This window comes from Ornithodoros turicata, chromosome 1 (assembly GCF_037126465.1).
Source record: "Ornithodoros turicata isolate Travis chromosome 1, ASM3712646v1, whole genome shotgun sequence".
Taxonomy (NCBI): domain Eukaryota; kingdom Metazoa; phylum Arthropoda; class Arachnida; order Ixodida; family Argasidae; genus Ornithodoros; species Ornithodoros turicata.
Window position 1 is genome coordinate 164877247 of NC_088201.1, and position 26796 is coordinate 164904042.

Genomic DNA, 26796 nt, shown 5'->3' on the forward strand with positions numbered 1-26796 from the left:
TTTCACTCATTCATTTCTAATCCCAAAATAGTCTGTGTTTAGCATATGTACTTCGGAGAAGCCTCGTAAATTTTTCTCTGATGCGGATTCGCATTGACTATTCCGGTGTCTCAACTTTGCCTGCATCAGGTTTAGTGGTTTGTGAATCGACCTTTCGGGGCAAATGAAATTGTCCATGCCACATTGATTCCCATTTTACACCCCCTGCTTTTGTGAAAGTGATACCAATAAGATCTATGCAGATTTATAACAATGGGGGTGAGTCACATCAAGTGTTCTGCGAATTCGGCTGCTATCGCGTGCGGGTTTTTTCTCGAACGAAATACATCACAGACCAGCTCTTATCTTCGGAAGCAGGCTTTTCCAGGAATATCCCTAATCGAGCGTACTATAAAAAGAATCTCAGAACACTTGAGCTTCTATCACTTCCACTCCACACAACTCGTTTGTGAGTACATATTTCTGTCCCGTTTCGTACACTCCATACTCGGGCACGTTGGCGCCTCTAAGGTGTTGCCTGTGTAAAAGACGGAAATGTTGACCGGCCGTTATCAATGCTGTCAAATCAATGCTGTCAATCAAATACGTCAGAGACTAAAATTCCTTCCGATGCAGATGCTCCTAACCTAACTTTTGGAACTACCTTTCTGTACGTGACATTGTTTTACAGTCTGTTCCCTGTACACATTCAACGAACGTTTGAAGATGTGCCATAGTCAGCGATCTAAAATGGCACAGAATTCTCACCAACGCATCCATCGTCTATTATTAAGTGGGTTTACAGATGATATTGCCAACGAGGTATACCAGTTTGAGGCTAACGGGATTGCCTTATCAGCCCTTTGGAAGGGTACACCAACATTTTCCCAGTTACATATGTCGACCTGGCTGTCACAGTCAGACAAAGGTAACGCAACGAACCATTTTGATGAGCTCTTCAACGCCATCCAAGAAATAAACGTTTTTAACGAACGCTGCATCGCTGAAATTTTCCATTTGCTCATCATCTCTTCTTGCATGCGTGCCGCATCGCTGAACAGAAGAGATTTCAACTCGTAGCCATTATATTGAGTAGTTAACTATTTATCGAAGTATTTATTATGATTGGAATAAAATACACTTTATGCGTGTAGATGCGCCTGGGTCCGGGTCCTAAACCGAAAGCAGCGTTCGGTGCCCGCTCGTTTTGTGTCTTTTTTGTCTGGCACACTCGAAATGTCACGAGGCGCTACGGGAAAAACGTTTTGGTAGGCTGCGGTTCCAAATAAACTCCGCGATTGGTTATCGCAATGGAGCTCCCGACGAATCACGGGAACGTGATGCATTCACTGCGCGTTGTGGATTATCCAAAAGTTGCGCATCGTGACCCTAGTGATTTATATCACGAGGATGTTGTTGTAAAGGAAATAAACTTTCCATAAATGTGCTTCCAACGCGAGAGGGATTCTCTGAGTTCTCATTCGTTGAACAGATATCTACATAAAGTGGCAACCTTTCCTGGAATAAATGCACTCAATAGAATTTGGAGTTTTTGGCAATTGAGTTGCCTTACTTCAACATCTTCTGACATGGCGAGCGAAGTGAACTTTCCCTTATGAAACAAGCCCGAACATGGTTAAACGAATTAGACGAAAATACACAACAAAGCTGCAACCAGCCGTTTTATCAAACCAGCTATTTTATCGGAAGCGAATTTTCGTTTCAGGGTTTCTCGGAATTCTTTCTGTCCGAATTCATATATGAGGCATGAACTGATTATTATAACCGCAATATAGGTTACATACACTATTAATTCAAGTTCTTGTGTTTTCATGCTTCCTTCATCATTTTCACAGAATGTTCCCGTGCAATGGGGTAGGGTACCGCACCACCGCGATGGAACACCCCATCTCATCGTCATCATTTATTGTTGTTGTTGTTGTCAAGTTCGGACAGCTGAACGGATGGGAACCGAAATGAAGCTGTTGTTGTTGTTGAAGGAATGTGAGAAAGATTGGTAACTTACACGGTATTAGTCAGTGTTTCCTATAGTCTATGCAAATTAATATTGCGCTAAACACGCGTTAAAATGGTAAGTAGCGAATTGCCACATAATCCACTCGAAAGAGATATTATTATAATATCGCAACAAAAATTGTGTAAGAAAGACTCCCTCCTGGCCCCTAAAGTCGAATTAAAAGGCTAATTAAAACGAAGCCAGCACGCTATACGGTGTCTGCCTAGCTTGTGTTGTGCATATTGATTTCATTGATGGCTTCTATACTGAGCTCTCTTCTCTGAACCCTTCCTTGATTCTGGAAGGAAAAGCGCAGAATAATATTGCTCTGCGGTGTTCCCCCCGTCTGGGTTACGACTTACGGAATCACGTGCAATGCAATACCGAAGAGAGTGTAAGGACCTGGGCTTGTTGGTAGGACATTCCCAATGTAAAATGTCAGTGAGGGAACCCTGACGAAACCAGGATGAAGACAGAATGACGATATACGATGAGGAACTGCATTTTCGACGACCTCTTTCCTTAAATACGAGTACAATAGTTTTGATAAGCATGTGGAATATGAAGTTGCATCACTACATGTGTGACCGGTAGCCTCGAAAGATTTGTGAACATTCTCTGAATAATAGATGGAAGCTCTACTTCCACAAATGTCATCCGACTTCTATATCTGTGTGGCTTCTTAAAAGAGCAATTCCCCGTCGTCTTTACAGATGTTCAAAATTTTAGTTTTTTTTTTTTCAAAAAAAAGCACGCTTAGAGATCACTTGACGCAGCTAGTGCATGTGTGAAGCTCTGTTTGAAAAAAAAACCTGAAATCTTGAAGACTTGTAGAGACGACGGGGAATTGCTATTCGAAGGTGTCACACAGATGCAGAAGTTGTGTGACAATTGTGTAAAAATAGAGCTTCCATTTATTATTCATAGAAAGCTCACATATTTTTGGGATGTACCGGTCATACACGAAATGATGCAACTTGATATTCCACATGCTTAGCAAAACTATTGTACTCGTGTATCAGAACAAAAGGCAGTCTAAAATAAATCTTTATTGAAAGTGCAGTGGTTCATCGTCTATCGTCATTCCATCTTCGACCTGGTTTGGTCTGGTATCCCTCACAGCTATTCCTCTCTTACAATGCAATACCAATGCAATGCGATAAAAGTGCCCTGTCCATGTCGCCGTCATCCAGCGGCGGTTATACTTATAGCGTCCTCGATAAACTGCACCGGTGCGCCCCGGTGCGACCTGGTGCGGCTTGCCATCCTCGATAAACTGCACTGGTGCGCACTGAACGTCCTCGATTAAAGGAGTGCACCCGTTCAGTGCAACACTGAGTTGCCCCGAACTCACACCGAGAAAATCGGCCGAGCGCCAGAGTGCAATCCCAAGAAGCATCGCGATTGCCGGAAGCACGGAGGAAGGCGGAAGTGGTAAGTAGCCAGGTGTAGCCGTGCAAGCAGCAGCAGACAGCAATCGTCAGCATGGCTTTCGATCGGAGTTCTGTTCGACTTGCCGCAGCTATTGTGGAATTTCTGTCTAGCAGTTCGTCTGACAGTGAAGATGAACTCGCGGTGGTGCTTCGTGGGACACGAGCTAAAGTGACCGACTTTGTGGAATCTGTTGTTAGGAATTTCAGCGATACGGAGGTAAGCTACTGCGAAGTCAACAGAGGTTTAACGCAGTTCGGCGATGTTGTTTTTAGTTCCGAAAACACTTTCGTGTGACCCGAACAGTGTGCTACAAGGTCGTTGCTGATTACGAGAAATCTCCGTACTTTCAACAAGGATCTGGCCGTGGCCCTTTCGCTCCGAAGACTGCAGAAGAACATGTGCTGTCGTTTCTCTGGTATGGTACTCCAACCAAAATTGCGCTATAAAAACACAAAATTGCTTCAGGTTTGCAGGAAACAAATCGAGCGAACGGGCTGTGGCTCTTGTTTTCGGCATGGCGGAAAGCACGATCCACGACATCATCGAGCGTGTGGCATGCTTTTTTGAAAGCATCAGCAAAGAAGTTATACGCTTTCCTGTGACAGGAGAAGAGAAAGCAGCATGCAGTGAAAAGTTTGAAAAGGCAGGTGGCAAGCAAGGTTTCTGCTCTGATGGTACCCTCTGTGCCTGGACTTCATATGATCAAGCCCAATTGCAGTTTGTTCCCGTTTAATTTTTTCTTTTTTTATTCACACGAGATATGTCGTTTCGGAGTTGTCTGCGCGATATCTTTAGGGAGCTGGGTAATGACAACACCTTTTTTTTTTTCTTTTTACAGTATGATGCCAGTGGTAGATGTGTAATTGATATACTAATAAATGAACTCTTCTTCAGATTTCAGGTTTCCCACATGTGTTGGGGTGTGTGGATGGCACCTACATAGAGACGAGATGCCCAGTGCACAAGATTGCTTCAACATACACAAACAGGCACGACAAGAAGTCGTACGGTCTTCAAGCGATTTGTGACAGTGATTGTAAGTTTCTTGATGTATTTCTTGGGCACACAGGAAAGACACATGATGCAGAAGCATTCAGACGTTCCTTTATCGTGGACGAGCTTGCCCGCATCTGTGCCGACAAGTACCACATATTAGGTGATGCGGCGTACGCTCTGAGGGAATACATTCTGACACCCTATAGAGACTATGGCAACCTGACACCCCAGCAGCTCAATTTCAACCTGTGCCTGAGCCAGACACGCGTAAGAATAGAGCATGCATTTGGGCTCTTGAAGAACAGATTCAGGCAGCTACTGCTCTTGGAGATGTGGACTGTTCCTAAGGCCACACAGTTTATCCTTGCGTGCTGTGTGTTGCACAACTTGTGTGTGGATGGGGGGGATGTCACAATAGAAGATGAGACTGTGGAAGGGTGCTGTAATGTACCCATGCCAGGGGTCACCGAAACCTGCACCACAGATGTGTCACGTAGGGACAGACTACTCAGGAAGCTTGGTGAGGAAAAAAGGAAGAGGATATCTGAGTACTTATATGCATTTCACCACCTGTAGCTGCTGTACTGTACGTATGTGTTATTTTTACTTTCTGTAAATATAGGGGGTGACTTTTTCAGATTAAACCCGGTCCCGCCCGATTATCCCCACTCCACTGAACTGACCTCCGACCAATTCGAACAAAGACAGATTTCTTCCCAAATTCACTTCACTATGAAAACCTCAAGTGACGTTTCCAATGAAGATGAACAAAGGTCGCCACGCCTAACACATGCAAAAATTGGTCACTTGCTTTCTCAGAAATACACCCATGTGTGTCAGCACTTGACTACACCATCGGGGTTAGTGCAGCTAGGTCACCCCCCAAAAAATTAAGAAAAGGAGAAAGATTAGGAAAGGGCCTAATACAAAAGAGGAGAAACAAAATCCCCCAATAACACCCAAGGCACAACTGGCGCCCAATTTCTCCCCGAGTTACAGATCTGAAAATAGCAAGGCATTTAAGCTGCAAGTGTCACTCCCTAAATATGTCTATTCCCACCCCAACTTTTGGGGGGAGCTCACTGTATGTTGAAAATAAATGTGTGTGAAAAGGCAATAAATTTACCCTGTTACATCAGTGATACTGGGGAAATTTCTATGCTAGTAATTTCCTAGAAATTGGGACAAATTATACACTGTGGCTAATAAAACCAGCATGAAAACTGCCTCCAAAACATGAATAATTTATTCAGGTACTGTCTGGTATTGCACAGGCCAAAAATTACTGCTTTTACTGTACATCTGACTCACTTCGTGAAGCCAGAAGACTGCGAAGAAGTTCCATTTTCTCCTTGTGTCATCGCTCTTTCTGGTCTTCTTTGTCAACATGGATTTTCCACAGAACTGCTGGTATTGAATCTGTCTTTTGTTTTTTTGGTCGTGGTGCCTCCCCACTCGATTGGCTCTCATTTGACTGGGAGGAAGGCTTATATACGACACGCCCCGGTCCCCTCAGAACTTCAGGCTCGAGACTGTCATCAAGTGCTTGAATATTCCTGAACTCTTCATCATAGGGGACCGGAACAGCATCTGCACCTGACGACCGGTTATGATTTCGCCTCTCAGTACGTCTCTTCTTTATTGTTTTAAATCTATTCTGACACTGCTCTGCAGACTTTCTAGTGCCAAGCTCATGTTCAATGTCGCATGAGATGGTTTCCCACATAGCTTTTTTGTTTTTAAATGCTTTCATGGGCCCCACTTGCCCAAGGTACCTCTCATATTTATCTAGCATGAACTTGGTTTCACCGTCACTCCACTCATTTTGGCCACGGACAAGTGCTGCAGGCTCTCGCTGTGCCTGCAAGTTCTGATGACTGGAGCTGGAATTCTGGACCTTAGAGCAGCTACTGCTTTCATCACCTGCATGCAGGAAAAAAAGAAACTTATCGACATGCACTTCATATCAAGAAACCTCATACGATATCATCCCTCGAGTATAGGCCATCATGTATAGTGTAATTTGTAGTGCTTCACACAATTGTTACTGTGGTCAACATTAAAGCCTGAAGTTTTTGGGAAAGTTTTTCACGATAGTGGTGGGGGCGGGGAGGGGGGTGAAAATTGAATAACGAGGTATAACCTAAATCCGTACAAATTCAGGTAGCAAGTTTGGGAGGGATCGGACTCTGAAATGAAATCATTCATACTGCACCCCCAAAACCCATTAGTGCTGATTTGTACACATTACAAAATGGGTTGCACGACCTAACTAACGCGGTGGAGTGCAGGGCCATTTGTCAGGTATCAATTGCGTTTTATCCGAAAATGACCATGGTGAAGTCGGTGTTGAAGCTTCCGTGTCTATACTAACCGTGGGAAGGCGACGAATCTGCTACGCCCAGGGGTACTGAAGGTCCAGCAGCTACAGAGAAGTCGTCGGAGAACAATTTGGACTGCAAAGCCTGCAGCTTCACTGGATCTATTTCGCAGCAAAAAAGTTATAGCGGACGTGTAAGCCAAGTGCGGACACAACTCTACGGACGCACACGCTCTACGCTCACCTAACAGTAATTCCTGTATTTCATTCGGTGTCATCATTAACCGACGTGTTTTTCCGTTGACGACAACGTCGACTGTATTCATAGTTGAGCACAGTTGTCGCACTTTCGGTCGCTGTCAGTCAAGGAACTCGTGATCATCTGTTTAAACGACCCGCAAAAGAGTCAGGCCTCCAGGTGCCGCTCACTACGGGTCGCGCAGCCTACGAGCCACAACGACCACAGATCACTAGGCGGCGCACGCTATTATCCACCAGATCCACCAGTGCAGTGTAGTTTCATGTTCGATAATGCCTCCGCTCAGGGCACCGCCAGTGTAGAGCGTCACGCACCACGGTGGTTTCGGGGCAATTCCTGAGCAAGTTTATCGAGGACGCTATTAGTGTTCTTTATGGAGATGCCTTGCTGATTGTGGGTTATTTATTTCTAAACACTAGATAGGCCGTTACTTCCAGCCACAAATCAAGATGCAGAAGGCCATGGTTATCATCCTTGCGTTGGCCACTGCCACCGGTAAGACTTATTTGTAAGACTTAATACGCGCTATAGGTTCTATTTCGATATTTCAAATACGCGCTGTCTCAACCGTAAGTGTCATACAATTATTCCTTGTTTCGAGCAGGCTCACACGCAGGGTCACATTTTGGGGGTTTCCCTTCATATTCCGTTTTCTTTAATAGTATGAAGTAAACACTGGATTGCATAAGCAGTAAAAAGTAAAAAGAAATGCGTGAACGTTTCAACACCTATTCGGGCGTCATCATCAGCACACGAAAATGAAACGGGGTTTAAAACGGCTTCTTGTGCAAGCCAGTGTTTCTACTTCATTGTGTACTTCATACTATTAAAGAAACATGTCTCCAGGCTTTTGGTCCATCTTCATATTCCCTTTTGCAGAAATAAAGGCCAGATGCGAAGTGGTAGTCGAAATTTACCGTCTACCTAACACAGGAAAAGATGTCGTGTTTACGATATCCCACAGGATCCCCTTGGTTTTTGGTTGTCTCTATCTAAAAAAAAAAAGAAACCCAAGCAGCAAAACATTTTGGCGCAATATTTGCAATACCGGCCGATATTGGTCCAATCTCGCACCAATATTGGGCCGGAATTCTAATATTGGGCCATGATCTATACTGCTTGAGCAATTTATTTAGCGCATCAAGGGCCATAGTTGCTTATGCGCCCTTAAACAGAATTCATCATCATCATAAACAACATCATCATCAACTTCATTGGAACAACGTTCGTTAGCGCATCAGTTAGCTAGGTAGCAGGTGGTCTTAGCTGGTCATGCCAAGCGTATGCATTAACACAGCTAATCAAGTTGGAACATTGCTTGATAATATCAGAAAATGTTCAAAGCCTCTTCTCGTAAATGGAGGGGGGAGTGGGACATTTCTTCCTGTACCGGAATGCGACTGTCAGCATAGTTCGCTACGAAGTCAGCAGAGACGCACTACATCGATGAACATGGTGCCTCATCGGAAGGCAGGACGCCCAGCAATAGAACGCCACAGCCAACACACTAACCACAGTACGGAACAAACGTCGACAACCATGACATCCGGACCAAAGCATTTTAGTGGGAAAGATGAGTTTTCCATAGTTTACACCAGGGTTGCGGGGTTGGAATGATTCAGGAATCATCAGAGCCCGGAATGGAATTGGAATGGAATGGGAATGGAATGAGGCGCTGCGGAATATAATGGTCTGGGTGCCACACGGTCAAGGGCGATGGTTTGGTTTGGTTTTAAGAAAAATAAAATGGAGATTTTGACTTCACTAGTGTGAGGCCCGCGACCCCACATGACTTGCACCAGTTACTTCTGTAGAAAACTCCTGTAATGATGATGCCAATGAAGAGGAGGAGGAGGAGAGGAAGAGGGCGAGATAACCTTGTCTTTGTGCTTTTTCCGTGCTGGGTAATGTCAATCTCCTCTATAGCGCTGCTGGACTAGCTAGGACGGTTACTGGTCCTAATTCTTTTATTGGTGGAATTAAAGGAATGGAATGGGGTTGCCAAGCCATTCCAGGAGCGGGAATTGACCATACCTTTTCATTCCGAGGAATTGAAACGAATGGAATTATCACAAATCTTCATTCCTCGGAATGGAAGTGGAATGGAATGGGTGATCCTATTCCGCAACCCTGGTTTACACAAACGCATAACCAGTAAAGCCAAATGACGGACAACTCTCATAATCTCTGAGTCTCCCATATTGTGAAACTGCCAGCGTGGAAGGCATTCGCAACGTAAAAATGTTATTAGGGAGTTTTACTGCGGGCTAATTCCAGCGAATTTCGAGACCAACCAAGGAACCTGACCATCTCCAATTTTTTGAAAAAATATATTGTTCAGGACCCGGAAAATGATGAAAAATCCGCCTACATTTAAGCCCCAACCTTCAGCCATTTTCGAGGAAGAGGGGGAGAAAGAAACTGGTCGAAATATGACCCAGTCGTTTCGGACTACTTTGAGGGCTTCTCAATTGAGAACTATGTGGTTCTAAGAGCAAATTTTTTTTTCACCTTCTCACTACTACATGGACAACACACTCTCTTCTTCCTACCCATTTGTAACTGAAACTTTGTTCGTAAAAAAATAGCAAAGTCGCAAGAAAACGCAAAAAGGAGGAGGGGTTCCATTTTCGAGGAAGAGGGGAATAAAGAAACTGGTCGAAATGTGACCCAGTCGTTTCGGACTGCTGTAGTAGTGAACAGGTGAAAAAAATTGTGGCTTTTAAAACCGCATAGTTCTCAGTTGAGAAGCCCTCAAAGTAGCCCGACACGACTGGGCCACATTCCCATCAGCTTCTTTCTCCCCCTCTTCCTAGAAAATGGCTGAATTTTTGAGGCTTAAATATAGGCACATTTTTCATCATTTCCCGTCCCCTGAAGAATATATTTTTTCAAAAAGAATTGGAGATGGTCAGGTTCCTTGCGTGGTCGAATTAGCCTGCATCGTACGCTATCGCTCTTTGCGTACGTGAGGGATAGCGTGGTGGTTCTGCACACGCGCAAAACCTAAAGAGGGCTTCGCGCATTGCGCAGATCCACCGCGCTATCCCTTACGTATGCAAAGGCGATAGCGTATACGATGCACTAAGAGTGACTATACTGTTACTGACGTCCCTCGTGCGATGTTAGACAAGTAAAGGTTACTAGCGTGTCGCTGTTTTTTGCTTGAAGGTCGGTGCTCTGTCGTTCGGCTTCAATATCCATGCAGCTGCCTGCAAGTCAATGCAATTACCTGAATAAGAGTTTTACAAACTTCCCAGAACGAAGATACACGGCGCGCTACTCCAATGTGTGAGGAAAGGGTGCACACCCTTTCTTGCCCTTCTCTACTCTGTTCTCCCCACGGTGTTTGGAGTACTGAACGACGATTTCGCCCAGTGTAACAATCGCTCTCAATCTTCCCAGAATCATACGCGGCAATTCCACTTCGGCAATCCTGCCTGCTTCCACCAAAACATGGACTGTGTGAGGCTGACATCACAAGGTTCCACTACAGTCAGGCTGCTGGCACTTGCCGAAAGTTCATATACGGTGGTTGTGATGGCAACGCAAACAACTTCAGGTCACTCACTGAGTGTTTGGTTGCTTGTTCAGGTATGTACAGCACCTGCCATCGATCGTCAATGACAATCACGACGTAATCACACGCACATATAACATGGACCGAGAGAGACAGGGTCCAGCGTTGCCCCCGTCTGTCTGGGTCTTTGTTATATTTGCACTGACGATGCCATGACTAATAGACACCGACTACCCCAGTTTTCGGTATTACAGCCCTTACAAAAATGGCTGTTGACCTTTTGTCTCCATTCTACAGAACTTAGTCAACAGAGAGCACAGACATTCAGTAGACTTCCTATTAGCCTTGTGTTCACCTGACATATTGAGAGAGAGAGAGAGAAATATATGATGACGATGATATGGGGATGACATATTGAACACGAGAGAACTGATGTTCTGAGGCTGGAACAACATAGAAGGGACAAATACATACAAAGCCTCAATTTGCCTAAGAAATTAACGATGAAAGAAAGTCACTGAAAAGGTTAGCCAGCTGTAGGAGTCGAACCCACATCTTCTGGATTGCCGGTCCAGGGCTCTACCAATTGAGCTAAGCTAACACGCCTTCTCAACGACTTTCAGGGTGCCCCATCTGAAGGGACAAACCAGCCACTCTCTCTCACTCATCCTCCTTTCACTCTTACATTTTTGCTCACTCATACACACATTCATACGACGGGATCGACGCAGGCGGCAACTGTTGAACATGAGAGAACTGATGTTTTGAGGCTGGAACAACATAGAAGGGACAGATACATACACACGCATACACACGCATGGCTGGTTTGTCCCTTCAGATGACGCACCCTCAAAGTCGTTCAGAAGGCGTGTTAGCTTAGCTCAATTGGTAGAGCCCTGGACCGGCAATCCAGAAGATGTGGGTTCGACTCCTACAGCTGGCTAACCTTTTCAGTGACTTTCTTCTTTCATCTTCTTTCATCGTTAATTTCTTAGGCAAATTGAGGCTTTGTATGTATTTGTCCCTTCTATGTTGTTCCAGCCTCAGAACACCCTTCTCTCATGTTCAACAGTTGCCGCCTGCGTCGATCCCGTCGTATGAATGTGTGTATGAGTGAGCAAAAATGTAACAGTGAAAGGAGGATGAGTGAGAGAGTGTGGCTGGTTTGTCCCTTCAGATGACGCACCCCTAAAGTCGTTGAGAAGGCGTCTTAGCTTAGCTCAATTGGTAGATCCCTGGACCGGCAATCCAGAAGATGTGGGTTCGACTTCTACAGCTGGCTAACCTTTTCAGTGACTTTCATCTTTCATCGTTAACTTCTTTCATGACATATTGATTTTATGTTGACTTATGGAACTTTAAGTCTTGTTGACAATTATTCACAGGAAGGTAACAGGTCTTTCTGCAGACTCTCCGTATACTTTACACAAATTTCGTGTGACCTTCATGTGTAAGTCTTGTTATATGTGATCTCAATTTCTCTGTTGACTTTGTTCTGACTCAGCTATCAATGAGTCGGCGTCACCCACGAAACTACATTGTTAGAAAAAAAGGTGTAAATAAGGTATAATAATGTGCTCTTATACCTCATTTATAGCTTCTGCTTTAGATGTATACCTTTGGAGGGTATAGAAGAGGTAGGAATTTCCTATTTATACCTCCAAGCCTTTTCAAGGGTATGAAAGAGGTATAAAGGAGGACTAACGTACCATATTTATACCTCATCACCACGCGTTTATATCCGGTACCAGGAAGGCTATGCCCTTCACGGTATAGATGAGGCTGCTTTTACCTTCTGTTTTTTATACCTTTACTTCCGCAACGTGCTGTATCACATCATAATTATTTTTTCTTGAGACGGTATCAGCTAAGTTAAACAGATAGTTAATTAAGAAACACAGACATCAGTACAGTACTATCTGAATCCACATGGTTAGTTTATGGCAGCATAATACCTGTATTGCTAAAATGTTGAATCGAGATGTCCTCACCCCTAGGATTGCGTACCAGACGAGGGCTGCGCCACTGTTTGTCAAGTCGCCACCAGTATATTAGTATTTGTTGCTCTGTAAATGTCTATCTCGCAATGCACATAATACATCGCGATGCACATTTGATGACTGCGCAGAGCGATCTTGCTCCCTGAAAATTTTCTTTCGTCTTTAACTCCATATTCTCTTTTTTTTTTTTACATGGGGAAAGCAACAACTTTATTTCGGGATGATTTACGTGGGGAGCAATGTGCACGAGCTTTGCTTTCTACTTCACAACCATATGCGTTTGCGTGTTTGTAGTATGTGTGTGTGTGTGTGTATGTCAAAAACTTTTCTTCCCTCCAAATGTGAGTTCCCTCCTCTAAAATGCCTATGCCTAGGTGTGATTTAATACCATGATGGTATACTCGTGCAGACCCTCGCAGGGGTATAGAGCTGCACCCCTAAAGGTATGGCATATAGTCCTTTGAGGACTATTTTTTATACCTGTAAGCGGGGTATAAAATAATACATAAGAAGGGCTAAGTTTTATTGAGCAGGCGATCTATACCTCTAAAGGTATAGATTTTTCTCTGAGTGTACCTTCGTTCTTTTTTAAAAGGCTTGGCGACCGTTACGTGAGGCACTCGGTATCTTCTTCTTAATCGAGGAAGATACATGATTTACTGAAGTCCGATTAACGTCATCCCCGTATGATGTGAATACTTTTTGTGGACTTTCTGTGACTTGAGCGATGTTGAATTTCTCCGTTCTATTGTTCACTCAATCGCAACACGCATAAAATACACGAAATGAAGTACTGCAAAACTATATATGTATCTATTTTATTCCGAAAATGCATACCTTGAAAGTGGTTTCCAGTGTCGACACAATCATACAAAACATCCCGCGCACACAGTCACGAAGTATTCCACACGTACGCATGCTTTATGCCACACAGTGTCGCCAGGCTCCAACAGCTCCCCATAGAGCCCATAGTTTGAGATAATTCACACAACACTGGGCACACGACCAATGAAATTGCGACGTGGTGGATATTACGCACAACCAGTCGGCCAATCTGGAGCCTCCATGTCCGGCTGGCTTTTCCGTCGGTCCTGGCTACCATCGACTTCTACTGGATTCCAGGCCTGCCGCCGTTACTCGGTATTCAAAATAACTAAAGCGATTTTGGAGTAAAATAAAGATTTATTTGAAAAAATCACTAATTCAAAGATCTGATACATGGGTGCACTGTGCGTACAAAGCCCACTGCGTTGCTGACACACTGGGACAAAGTTCGAACATGAAGCAAAACGAACACACAGTTCAACTCCTAATACCGAGCCAGTCTCATGAGTGCGTACCATTTCATGGTGAACATCTTTCGCTGCCTGCGGTGCATCCATTATAACCAAGCGAAAACCGCTTGTGTGGCACGTAATCCAGTCTTTGTTGACAGTCCTCGAAGTCCAACGGCGCTCGAACTTGTTCTTCACGCTCCAACTCATGAAGCATTCCGGTACCGCAGTTGACAAATTGTTCGTGGGATAACAGTTGTGTCCAGAAACAGCACAACACGCGTAGACTCACAAGGACGAACTAATAAACCCGCGAACATATTTCTACAAACTGTTCTGTCGATTGACACCACCGAACACAGGAGGACGACATGCCGGCCATGCTATTTCGAAACTATGCTGAAACGGCCGAGACGCTGTACGCACATGCGCGCTACAAAATGCGATTTCAAAACGTTCTCGACCAATTGGAGCGAGCGCACAGTCTAGGCCAATGGGCTTGCAACATGGTGTATGGGCGCAGTGGTACATACTCTGCAGCCGCGTCCGCGGGTACCTGAGGAGGACTGGTGTCGCGTCGCACAATAGACAGTCAATGACGGGTTGTGGTCTGAGTTCTTCTGGTGACCCACGATCACGGTGGACTTCAAAATTCACTGAATTTCGTCGAAAGCGATGTCTCTGAAGCGCTGGAGAGAAATGTGTTTGAATAGGGCGTTCAATCGCAAATTAGTAATGTTCAAACACAAGTGAGTAAAACCGAGTAGAATGGTCATAGCAACAACAAATTTGGTTCACAATCAACACCAGCCACGGACTGATACTTGTACACTTACCTGAGGGGACGCAAAACTGCTGCCGCCGCTCGAGGCATACAAAACCCTACAGCGCAACAGTCATGGTATGAATACAAGTGAAGCTTGACCACACACTTCTATCACACAGCTTAACCCTTACGACGCAAAATGATATCCTCCTTTGTTCTTTCATGGCCTGCAAAAACGATAATGAAATTAGCAGAACCAACACCGGCCACGAACTGATACTTGTACACTTACCTAACGGGACGCAAGACCGCAGCCGCTGCTCGAAGCGAACAGAAAAAGCCTACAACACAACAGTCATCGTGTGAATATAAGTGAAGCTTGATGACACATGGCACTTCTGTCACACTGCTTACCTCTTACGACGCAAAATCATATCCTCCTTTGTTCTGTAATTGACGAGTGAACGCTGAAAGCCTGAGACAACTGAAACATGTTGCAACCGTCCCAACGACACTCCGATGATGCTAATGGCGATGGCTCCTTCGTGATGAGGAGAGGGCGAGGCACGGAGGCGCAGAATCAAAATGTGCAGCAAACCTGTCGCATGATCCTCATGTGGTCGTATAAGTTGGAAATATATTGTGTACTGAACTGAAGTATAAACAATACGAGGAACCGTTTTTTCAAAGCCATCAAAAATGTATTTAGTGTTTTAATAATGTAGTTAAAAGGTGGCAAAGTTGCGTTGAAGCTGCTACATTTAATTATAAGGTCAGATCCAAATACCGCTTTGTTTAGAGAGCCGATAGCACGGACCTGGTGTACATCCCACATGGTTTTTTACAACACACTCAGAAATTGCTGATATTACCCAGCTTGTCTCCGAATGAATAGAGCAGTATAACTCTATATACATACAGGGCGTCCCAGAAAACGTGTAATTGAATTATAATAAAAAAACTACACCACCTAGAGTCACGCGGTCAATGGCATTTGTCCTTACTGGGTTTTTGCCACCTCCTCATGGGAATGTCGTGTAACGTAAGTTTAATTATGTAATTTTTTGCGAGCTTAAGTCGGAAATTTGCCTAGTAAAGGTCACTTTTTTACCCCACCAATGTGAAGAGCGTGTCTAATTTCGTCAAATTAATGATAATTCACAGGGATATTCAGGAGCCATCCCATCAGAAAAAATAGCCGAACATCATGCTCTACGGAAGTCGCACAGAATAGCGCACGATGAATTTTTCAGCGCAATCTTTGTCAGTCCGACGAAAGGAGGTTGGAAACCCAGCCCTCCCCGACACCGCAGAAAGAGATAAAACAGACACGGCTTATCACGTACGACTTTCGCTGGGATAATGTTTTCCCTCTCCCAATTTTAGGAACTGTTACTTTTTCTCCTATCACTCTGTGGGCTGGCTTTGGAGCCTCCTTTCGTCGCACTGAGAGCGATTGCGCTCAAGAAGTCATCGCGCGCTAAGGTCCGGTGCTCCGAGAAGCACGATATTCGGCTATTTTTTCCGATGGGATAGCTCATGAATATCACTGTGAATTATCATGAATTTGAGTGAATTCGGCACGCTCTTCATATTGGTGGGGTAAAAAAGAGACCTTTACTTGGCAAATTTCCGATTTGAGTTCGCAAAGATTTACATAATTAAACTTGGAGTACATGACATTCCCATTAGGAGGTGGCGAAAACCTAGTAAGATCAAATGCTCTTGACCGCATGATTCTAGGTGGCGTAGTTTTTTTTATTATAATTCAATGACACGTTTTCTGGGACACCCTGTATACCCCCCCCCCCCCATGGGATGCTCGGTGCCCCCTTGAGGTCGACCTCTGTGGACATTACTGTCCAATAATGCGGTAATTAATAGTACGGAATTTATGTAAAAAAACGGTTGAAATAAGTACTTGCTACTATAAGTACTTGCTACTATAGACGCATAGAAAGTCCACAAACTGTCAACAGCGACATCTATATACCTTGTCCACAGAAGGTACACATAAGGTAGTTCAAGAGATTGTAAAAATGATGTCAATGGCAATTCCTGTTGGCTCCATCAACAAGAACGCAAAGTCAACACACTGTCAAGACAGGGAACAAGAAGTCCACAAGAAGTCTGCAGAAAGGAAAAATAAATTTTCATAAGGGGCATAGCATACCGGGATGGAACAAGACTCAAATGGAGAGAATTTCATTTTCGTTTTAATTCAATTCATTTACTAAACTTGAATTGCCTAAAAGGCGCTGCAAAGTGTGAATTGAAGTGAACTGAAAGGATTGCGGCCAGCTGGTGAACGTTCATAGTGCAGAACAAACCTTGAGGAACACCCGGGAATGACCAGACGACACAGAGCGCTCAAAACATGCAATGAATATTTAATGAGGACACCGAGAAAAGACGGAAACTAACAAACAAAGTTGCGGTGCAGCCTCGGAAGGGATGTAGAGGGATTGCGGAGTCCTTCATGTCCGTCTCGTCATTCCCAGGCTGTGTTCCTCAAGCTTTATTGTGCACTGATCTCTGTTGTCTCGCGACGTAAACCCCCAATTATTATTATTTATTATGCACTATGAAGACTCCATGAGCAAGGCAACGGGAATGCATTGACGGTGACGATGATAGGGGTAGTCGTACTTAGAGCGCTACAAAGGGACGGCCATGCCCGAAAGCCAGATCCCGGCCCGCTCCCGAAATCGGACCTCAAAGCCGTTTTTGACTGCGGGCTCGGGCCGGGTTTGGGTTCAGTCCGAGAGTTCTCGGGTCGCAGTCGGGCCGAGCTTGTGTGAGTCAGTCTTTCACATTATATAATACTCAACATACGTTTTGAAAACAAAGAAACCATGGAGCTGGGTGCTCCCGATGTCTTTCTTCTAAAACGCTACAACATAGGCGTCAACTTATTCTCGCCTTCGCCACGCTGTGGATCTCGGCTGCGTCATGCACCCTGGACTAGAGCACTGCATTTGCTCGGGCATATCCGAAAACCCGAGACCGGCCAGGTCCGGCCCGTGGGCCGGACCGAGCCGGGTAAAGCTTCTTTTTTGTGGGCTTGAGCTGGGCTCGGGTTTGACCATTTTGGGCCGGCCCGTACATAGCCGGGCTTATGTCGGTCTCGAGCCTGTGTTAACACACTGTTATATAGCCACGGCCTTTTTACAATTTTACAGCCTGATACACTGGGCCGGGTATCCTATCAATTTCTCGGGCTCGAGCAGGGCTTGGGCCGAGAAACTCGGGATCCTTCGGGCTTGGGCAGGGCACGGGTGGGTAAATCAAGGAACGGCCTGGTTCAGGCCGGGCCTGGGCCTAAAAATGTGGCCAGTGCAGTGCACTACCGTGGACAGGCGCGCTAGACTCGACGCGCGCGTGTTGCTAGAAGTACAAACCGCATCAAAAGCTGCGCTTGCGCGTTCCAAGTATGTGTAGTTTACACTGATTGGTGTGTACAGTGTCCGCCCCATTGCAACTGCGATGCTGCCTCGGCCGGAGTTACGGCGTCCGGGTCGGGCTCCGGTCGGATAAGCCTCCGTGGCGTCGGGTACGGGCCGGGTCGGACCGATAGATTGAGGCTCTAGTCGCATTTAAACTCATTGCTCGAGGTTATTTGCGGTGCTGATTTGGGAAGTCCGGAGCACGCTTCCCATCTCCATTGCCCGCGCTATCGAATTTTCTGGACGACGCTGCCCCTCTCACACGGCCAGTCTTAGTGTAGCGCCACCAAGCGTGTAACGTAGCAACTTCTCAAACAGCATTCGATGTAATGCTCTTTGTTAAGATGAATAGCTAAAGGGGAACGTGCGAGTATTCTGAAACAAATGTGAGCAATTAAATGATATTTTAGTTCCGTGTTAGCGCCGCGAAGCAACTGTGGCTATGAGCGGCGTACAGACGTGGACAGATGGAGAGAGGACAGCAGGAAGGAGTGTGGGGGTGGCTAATGTGCGTCATGGGCCGACTTCAAGGGAACTGTGCCGAATTCACCTGGAACGTATTCGGAAAATCCAAGGAATACCTCAGACAGCACAGTCCGTCTAAGGATTCGAACGTACCACCTCCCAGTCTTCAGTACGACCTTGGCTACCACCAACGATGGGGACGCCTTGCCCCTCCCTTCTATGCCGCCAGTGCAATTAGATGTGGGAACTAATAATTGATGAGTGGATAAAGTTCAGTACCGCGTGGGTCGCGCAACTTTTTGAATTCATTGAGAAATTCTACCAAGAATGCCGCTTAGCAAAGACCTTCTTCAACCCCTTTGCATGTAGTCGAATAAAATCTCACGATACAGCCGAAATACTTAGCAGCAATACTTACATCCTGCTGAACCATTGTATCACAAGAATTTAAAAAAATCACTGAGCAGAGCAACAAATACGACACCACAGTGTTCTGTGAACTTTTGTCCCAAGCTGTACTGCAACTCCATAACGTCTGCAGCATTTCATATCGGCTGCACATATCGGTTGTCATGTAACGTACGTCATTTTGCACCTATGTAAACGTGCTTATTCTTCTTTGCCCTTTCAGGCACCAGAGGTTGAAGCGACAAACCCTCGTTTGTCAACCGAAGTTGCCAGGATTGCTGCTTTTTGAGATGCAATAAACGAGTGAAACCTCAATCCAACCCTTTTAGGACAATGTTGTATCTAACTCAGTTTGCCGGTGCATAAGTTTTACTTCGGATATCAGTTGACCTGTAAATAAAGTTTCCATTGGAATTTCTGTTGTGGTGTCTTATCTCAACAGAGTTTTCGGGGGGGGGGGGGATGCATAAGTACTTAGTTTGTTTTCCTCTTGATGATGGAGGCTTTAAACGGGCAACGGAATAACATTTAAGGAATGAGCTGGACTGACCCGATAATCGGGGAATGTTGAAACTGAGCCTGGTACGGTCAACGCAAGTGACAAAAAGATTTAAAGAACACCGAAACTACGGTTTATTATCGTACAAGCTTTCGTGCAAAGGACTGCGTTCCATTAGGTACAAAATTAATTTCTTGTTTATTTATTTAGAATTTGTATTGAATTTGTAAAATTTATAATTATGGAAAATATTTTCGTACCCGATGAAATGCAGTCCACTCCATGAAAGCTTGTAGGACCTGTATGATAATAAACAATAGTTTCAGTGTTTTTTATCTTTTTATCATCAGTCGATGTAAAGGTGAGTCCTCCAACACTTGTGGGGCGACATCGTACACGCGCCGCATTTAGGACGGCGGATAATTTTCACAATTGGAGTTATTTAACGTGCGGCGGAAATCGCAAGCGCACGTGTCTGAAAGCAATGTCACCGCTCCCATATTGCTACCGTGCTCGACTTCGATCGTGAGCTCCAGGAAGGTAAGGAGAGCTTTTAGGGCAGGGCGCTGGTGGGCTGGATGTGTCCAGGGACCAAGTAATTTTGCGAGAGAGAGAGAGGGCGAGCTAAAATCATTGTTTAACGCCGCATTGTTACATTGGCGATGGATACTGATTGCTAATGGATGATGTCATGTTATTGTAAGCCCAACCTAAAACACAATTTTACCCCTGTTCTCTTCCTGCTGTAACAAAACAGCAGGAAGCCAAGAATGATGACTGAAGCAACGGAAGCTACGACGACATTCACAGTGGTATCCACGCGAATCGTGATGGTCAAGTGCGCTCCGTCTCCTGTAACACTCAATATTTACATGTACGGTTATATTTCCATCTCTCCCTTTGTCTTGATATATGTTTAGATATTTTGCCTGCCCTCAGCATGATCTACGCCCCGGACCAACTTCATGACAGACTGTCACGAGACTTGCGTAACACTCATCTCCCTAAGGACTCATAGAGTCCTCAGGATGCCCTCAAAGTGTTATCATGTCCTTATCTTTCCCAGAATGTCCTAAATGTCCTCGGAACGTCCTGCAGGCAGCATGTGGACAATCCGTAAAGTGTCATCGGATGTTATCCTTCTGGGATAAGCTTCTAATCTGGGATTTCATCTAGGATCAAAGGGAGGAAGAGGGGGACTTGGTGATAGTTCATGTCGCTGCAATGCAGCACTCAGACGGGACGAAGGGAGGTTAAAACGCGGTTGCAGATACGTTTGTCTCCTTGTTTTAACCGCCCTTCGTCCCGTCTGAGTGCTGCATTGTAGCGACATCTCATCTAGGATCCTTCTGTTATCTTCTAGGTGAACTCATGGGGTATGAAAAAAAATTGGTGTTTCCAAATTTTAGCTTTCATCATATTTATTAGAGACGGGCCAACCGAATCCTCGAATCCTAGGTAAGGATTCGAGATGATATCTGAATCCCAGTGCTGAAAAAGACGAACCGAATCTTTCGAATCCACCAGCCACGTTTGTTTGTTTCTTTTGAAAATTGGCGCCTCGGGAGTCCGCCGAAAGCCTGATTGGCCTAAAACGTTCCTGATCGCATCGCCACCGACAGTAATGTCGCACTCGTTGTGTAATCTTGAGCACTTCAGGTGTTATAGCTGATAAAAAAAGCTGTGGGCTAGACCCCGAGCGGGTGAGATTGCTGGTGTTTTTAGAAAAACAATATGCATTAATTTAAAACTTTCAGCTGTGTTTTCTTGTTTGTTTCTTTACAATGCTCTATAGTGAAAGAGTGCAGGCAGGAATCTTACATTACAAGTTGAAAAGTAAAATGGTTTTGCTATTGATTGTTTCGTAGTTTTATGGAAAGAATTCATATTCGAGAGTTTCTGTGTTTTCTGTAGTCGACGAACAAGAAGTTAAATGAATTACATTATAAAGAAGTATATGAGTATGTTTTACCCTGAAAGTGAACTAATATTTAATATTATTTTCATTAAACCAAGATACCAAACTCTACTTCAAAACATTTTTCAGTAGAAGTGTTTCTTCACCTGGGTCTTTCACTCTTTTTCAAGAAAGGATTCGAAAGATTCGTGATTCATGAGATTCGTGGATTTCCAGAACCTTCTTCGGATTCGGATTCGGAAAATTCTGGATTCGTCCCATCTCTAGTATTTCTAATTGCCACAAAAAGTAAGCGCTCAAGGTGAGCTAGTTCTTTGTGTGTGTGTGTTGGTCATCAAGCATACCTTTCTCTACCAAGGCTTTTAGCTGCAGCTGTATTCATATCAAAAATATGTTTTCGAGACTAGCTCATACTTCATAGTCCTTTTTGTAGTCACACTTCGTGGGACTCCATGTGCCACAAATTGCACACTCGTTGTGTTTGCGATTCCTTCCCATTCTGAGAACACTAGAAGCAAAGCCGCGTGTGCAACAAATTGTTCTTTTTCACGCCTGCTTATGCACGTGAGCTCCGGCGCTGATGACAATGGTTGCGCCGGAGAAAAAATGATCTCCGTGTTCAATACATGGCGCTGGATAGGGACGACGGGTAGCGTTCCTGCATTCTCCTCTCTGCTCGTCCCTAGAGCCAGTGGACCTGTGGGGACCAGGGCTGGGACCAGGGGCATAGCAGTGGGTACCAGCGGGAACATCGCGCTAGCTCGGCGACTCCACTCCAAGACCGGTCTTGGTCCTTTTGCTACCCACTTTGGTTTGTTTTTACGCGCGCCGAGGTTGATTCCGCTTGGAAGGCCCTAGGATACGACGCCAATTTGGAAAATGTGTGTTGTACATGTATTTGTGCCTCTATCTAGATAAGTTTTACAGGACTCTGGATAACGGTCATTCTAAAACAGCTGTCATTCTGACGAGCGCGGTTTATGCGACGCGAGTAAGTCGTTTTGTATTTGTGTTTCAGTGAGCTGACATTGTATAAATTTGCACTGAGCTTGTTCCTGAACTCTTATAGGCTGCTTTTAGCACACTTTTGCCAGCGGAGGACACAACATTTTGTTGATAACCCACTCGTAACGTTGGGTGTACATTCTGTTCTACACTGGGTCTAAGTTCGTATTTTCTTCGACGCCGACTTTGGCGCACTAACTACATCTTGCGCGCTGATGTACCGGACATGGGTTTGATTTTTGAACGGGTACTTTTACTGGGATTTTAAAGAGCGAAAGAAAACCTTTTCTTCTTGAAATTTCAGAATCGCAACTGTTGGCAGCGGAAGAGACCTTGTTGGCTAGAGATAGACCTACGGATCTGCGACGCAGCAGAGATCACCTGTTTGGTGACAGGGTGTTCCCTTTGCGTCTGCCCCTCGAAATGTGCCCGATACCCCTAACCTAACCTTGGTCAATTTGGTTGTCTGATCCAGACATCCGCACCCATACTATCTCGCCTAAGTCAATGCTGGCACAAGGCCGCCTCTTCGGTCAAGTGAAGGCATCAGACATGATTTTGCTTTTGTTTTCTGCCTTTTGTTTGTGAGATTTCCTACTGTATGAAGTTTAAAAGCTGCTATATGTTCACTTTTTCCTGACGTGTCCGCTTCCTAATTTACGCCTTCAAATATTAAATATATCGCATATTCTTTAGCAATTTAGAATATTACTTCCCATACAGCTTTAGCACACGATACCATGCATTATCGCGCGCATATCTCGAAATCCATATTCGGGCACCAATGAAATCGCCGAACGTTCAGAAGCATGGCTGAATTTATCCCTATCCGTCCGCCGCGGGATCGTTACTAAAGTGCAGACGAAACTGGTTTGCTAAAACTCTCTAATATTGTCAATGGTTTTCTATGTAGACAATAGATAAAGGAGTTGTGACACTTGCACGTATATAGATCATTACGTGATGCACGTATTGTACTGCACCGGATGTGTGCACGCCATTTACTTTTCTTCTCTATCTCAAAAAACTACCATGCTCTGGTGGACGAAGTTCCGAAAATGTATATTCAGTCTAAAATCAGTCGATGGCATCAAACATATTCGTTTAAGAGCTTACCTGTGTTTGCCCATGCTCTTCAGAGGAGGAAAGAGAGGAGTATCACACGCGTCATGGCTTCTACTTGTCTTCTGCGGACTGGGACTGAAAAACAAATATATACATATATATATATATATATATATATATATATATATATACATATTTTTAGCCTCATAACATTCGTATGCATTCGATCGCATACTTTTCGCATTCCATCCACAGACTGAAACGGCGGCTAACCATAGTTACTCCGAACACAGTCAGTTTTCACGAGTTTCGTGGACGTCATTTTTCCGTGATGTGTTAGTAGACTTTGAAAAAAAAAAAGATGGAAATGGGTGCCTATAATAGTGTAAAGGTTATCAAAGTGTACAGTGTGTGTATTAGTGCTACCAATAAATAGGGCTCTGTGTGTCGATCCCACTTCGTGCGACTCATTCATTGCAGATTCTTATTGTTTGTTTTATTATTTTTCTTATTCGTGGAAAGTTTAGGAAGTCGCGAATTTCGCAATAGCTTGATCGTCGACAAAAAATACTAGGTTCTCCCGAGCTTAAATACTTTTATAGTCGCGTAACTTTAAGCTAAGTACACTTGTTGGGTCACTTCCACAGCGTCGGAAACAGTAACGTGAAGAGTAATGCTCTCGCGATAAGCAACTATTCGGCCCAGTCTTTGCAACACTGATACAGCGAAGAAAAAAACAGCTCACCGAAGTATAAAATGACTGAACTCACCTCAGACCTCTCTGACTACCACTCGCCCAGCACTGAGAGTGAATTATCACCAGGTAAGTCTATGTAAAGGTACATATTGTCTCCACGCCCAAAACAAGACTCAAATGGAGAGAATTTCATTTTCGTTTTAATTCAATTCATTTACCAAACTTGAATTGCCTAAAAGGCGCTGCAAAGTGTGAATTGAAGTGAACTGAAAGGATTGCGGCCAGCTGGTGAACGTTCATAGTGCAGAACAAACCTTGAGGAACACCCGGGAATGACCAGACGACACAGAGCGCTCAAAACATGCAATGAATATATAATGAGGACACCGAGAAAAGACGGAAACTAACAAACAAAGTTGCGGTGCAGCCTCAGAAGGGATGTAGAGGGATTGCGGAGTCCTTCATGTCCGTCTCGTCATTCCCAGGCTGTGTTCCTCAAGCTTTATTGTGCACTGATCTCTGTTGTCTCGCCGACGTAAACCCCCAATTATTATTATTTATTATGCACTATGAAGACTCCAATGAGCAAGGCAACGGGAATGCATTGACGGTGACGATGATAGGGGTAGTCGTACTTAGAGCGCTACAATGGGACGGCCATGCCCGAAAGCCAGAGCCCGGCCCGGCGCGCTCCCGAAATCGGGCCTCAAAGCCGTTTTTGACTGCGGGCTCGGGCCGGGTTTGGGTTCAGTCCGAGAGTTCTCGGGTCGCAGTCGGGCCGAGCTTGTGTGAGTCAGTCTTTCACATTATATAATACTCAACATACGTTTTGAAAACAAAGAAACCATGGAGCTGGGTGCTCCCGGCGTCTTTCTTCTAAAACGCTACAACATAGGCGTCAACTTATTTTCGACTTCGCGACGCTGTGGATCTCGCCTGCGTCATACACTCTGGACTAGAGCACTGCATTTGCTCGGGCATATCCGAAAACCCGAGACCGGCCAGGTCCGGCCCGTGGGCCGGACCGAGCCGGGTAAAGCTTCTTTTTTGTGGGCTTGAGCTGGGCTCGGGTTTGACCATTTTGGGCCGGCCCGTACATAGCCGGGCTTATGTCGGTCTCGAGCCTGTGTTACCACAGTGTTAGATAGCCACGGCCTTTTTACAATTTTACAGCCTGATACACTGGGCCAGGTATCCTATCAATTTCTCGGGCTCGAGCAGGGCTTGGGCCGAGAAACTAGGGATCCTTCGGGCTTGGGCAGGGCACGGGTGGGTAAATCAAGGAACGGCCTGGTTCAGGCCGGGCCTGGGCCTAAAAATGTGGCCAGTGCAGTGCACTACCGTGGACAGGCGCGCTAGACTCGACGCCGGCGTGTTGCTATAAGTACAAACCGCATCAAAAGCTGCGCTTGCGCGTTCCAAGTATGTGTAGTTTACACTGATTGGTGTGTACAATGTCCGCCCCATTGCAACTGCGATGCTGCCTTGGCCGGACTTACGGCGTCCGGGTCGGGCTCCGGTCGGATAAGCCTCCGTGGCGTCGGGTACGGGCCGGGTCGGACCGATAGATTGAGGCTCTAGTCGTATTTAAACTCATTGCTCGAGGTTATTTGCGGTGCTGATTTGGGAAGTCCGGAGCACGCTCCCCATCTCCATTGCCCGCGCTATCGAATTTTCTGGACGACGCTGCCCCTCTCACACGGCCAGTCTTAGTGTAGCGCCACCAAGCGTGTAGCGTAGCAACTTCTCAAACAGCATTCGATGTAATGCTCTTTGTTAAGATGAATAGCTAAAGGGGAACGTGCGAGTATTCTGAAACAAATGTGAGCAATTAAATGATATTTTAGTTCCGTGTTAGCGCCGCGAAGCAACTGTGGCTATGAGCGGCGTACAGACGTGGACAGATGGAGAGAGGACAGCAGGAAGGAGTGTGGGGGTGGCTAATGTGCGTCATGGGCCGACTTCAAGGGAACTGTGCCGAATTCACCTGGAACGCATTCGGAAAATCCAAGGAATACCTCAGACAGCACAGTCCGTCTAAGGATTCGAACGTACCACCTCCCAGTCTTCAGTACGACCTTGGCTACCACCAACGATGGGGACGCCTTGCCCCTCCCTTCTATGCCGCCAGTGCAATTAGATGTGGGAACTAATAATTGATGAGTGGATAAAGTTCAGTACCGCGTGGGTCGCGCAACTTTTTGAATTCATTGAGAAATTCTACCAAGAATGCCGCTTAGCAAAGACCTTCTTCAACCCCTTTGCATGTAGTCGAATAAAATCTCACGATACAGCCGAAATACTTACCAGCAATACTTACATCCTGCTGAACCATTGTATCACAAGAATTTAAAAAAATCATTGAGCAGAGCAACAAATACGACACCACAGTGTTCTGTGAACTTTTGTCCCAAGCTGTACTGCAACTCCATAACGTCTGCAGCATTTCATATCGGCTGCGCATATCAGTTGTCATGTAACGTACGTCATTTTGCACCTATGTAAACATGCTTATTCTTCTTTCTTCTTTCAGGCACCAGAGGTTGAAGCGACAAACCCTCGTTTGTCAACCGAAGTTGCCAGGATTGCTGCTTTTTGAGATGCAATAAACGAGTGAAACCTCAATCCATCCCTTTTAGGACAATGTTGTATCTAACTCCGTTTGCCGGTGCATAAGTTTTACTTCGGATATCAGTTGACCTGTAAATAAAGTTTCCATTGGAATTTC

General features: G+C 45.1%; 2 protein-coding genes across 2 annotated transcripts; both read left to right on the forward strand.

The window, feature by feature from the left end:
* The first annotated feature begins 431 nt into the window (after nucleotides 1-431).
* On the forward strand, nucleotides 432-26796 carry LOC135372416 (kunitz-type serine protease inhibitor 2-like). The gene is made up of 4 exons (XM_064606035.1): nucleotides 432-448; nucleotides 7425-7500; nucleotides 10411-10599; nucleotides 26602-26796. Exons 2-4 carry the CDS (start codon nucleotides 7455-7457, stop codon nucleotides 26613-26615), a joined length of 249 nt encoding a protein of 82 aa, XP_064462105.1. The 5' UTR covers nucleotides 432-448; nucleotides 7425-7454; the 3' UTR covers nucleotides 26616-26796.
* Nucleotides 2726-6391, forward strand: LOC135372408 (uncharacterized). Its single transcript, XM_064606025.1, has 4 exons — nucleotides 2726-3646; nucleotides 3703-3845; nucleotides 3896-4073; nucleotides 4325-6391. The coding sequence occupies exons 1-4, from the start codon at nucleotides 3482-3484 to the stop codon at nucleotides 5000-5002; spliced, it is 1164 nt and encodes a 387-aa protein (XP_064462095.1). The 5' UTR covers nucleotides 2726-3481; the 3' UTR covers nucleotides 5003-6391.

Coding starts and splice junctions, on each gene's coding strand:
- LOC135372416 (XM_064606035.1), top strand. CDS start 7,455: ATGCAGAAGGCCATGGTTATCATCCTTGCGTTGGCCACTGCCACCG. Junction 7,501..10,410: donor TGCGTTGGCCACTGCCACCG/GTAAGACTTATT, acceptor CAATCTTCCCAG/AATCATACGCGGCAATTCCA.
- LOC135372408 (XM_064606025.1), top strand. CDS start 3,482: ATGGCTTTCGATCGGAGTTCTGTTCGACTTGCCGCAGCTATTGTGGAA. Junction 3,846..3,895: donor CATGTGCTGTCGTTTCTCTG/GTATGGTACTCC, acceptor AAATTGCTTCAG/GTTTGCAGGAAACAAATCGA. Junction 4,074..4,324: donor GCAGTGAAAAGTTTGAAAAG/GCAGGTGGCAAG, acceptor ACTCTTCTTCAG/ATTTCAGGTTTCCCACATGT.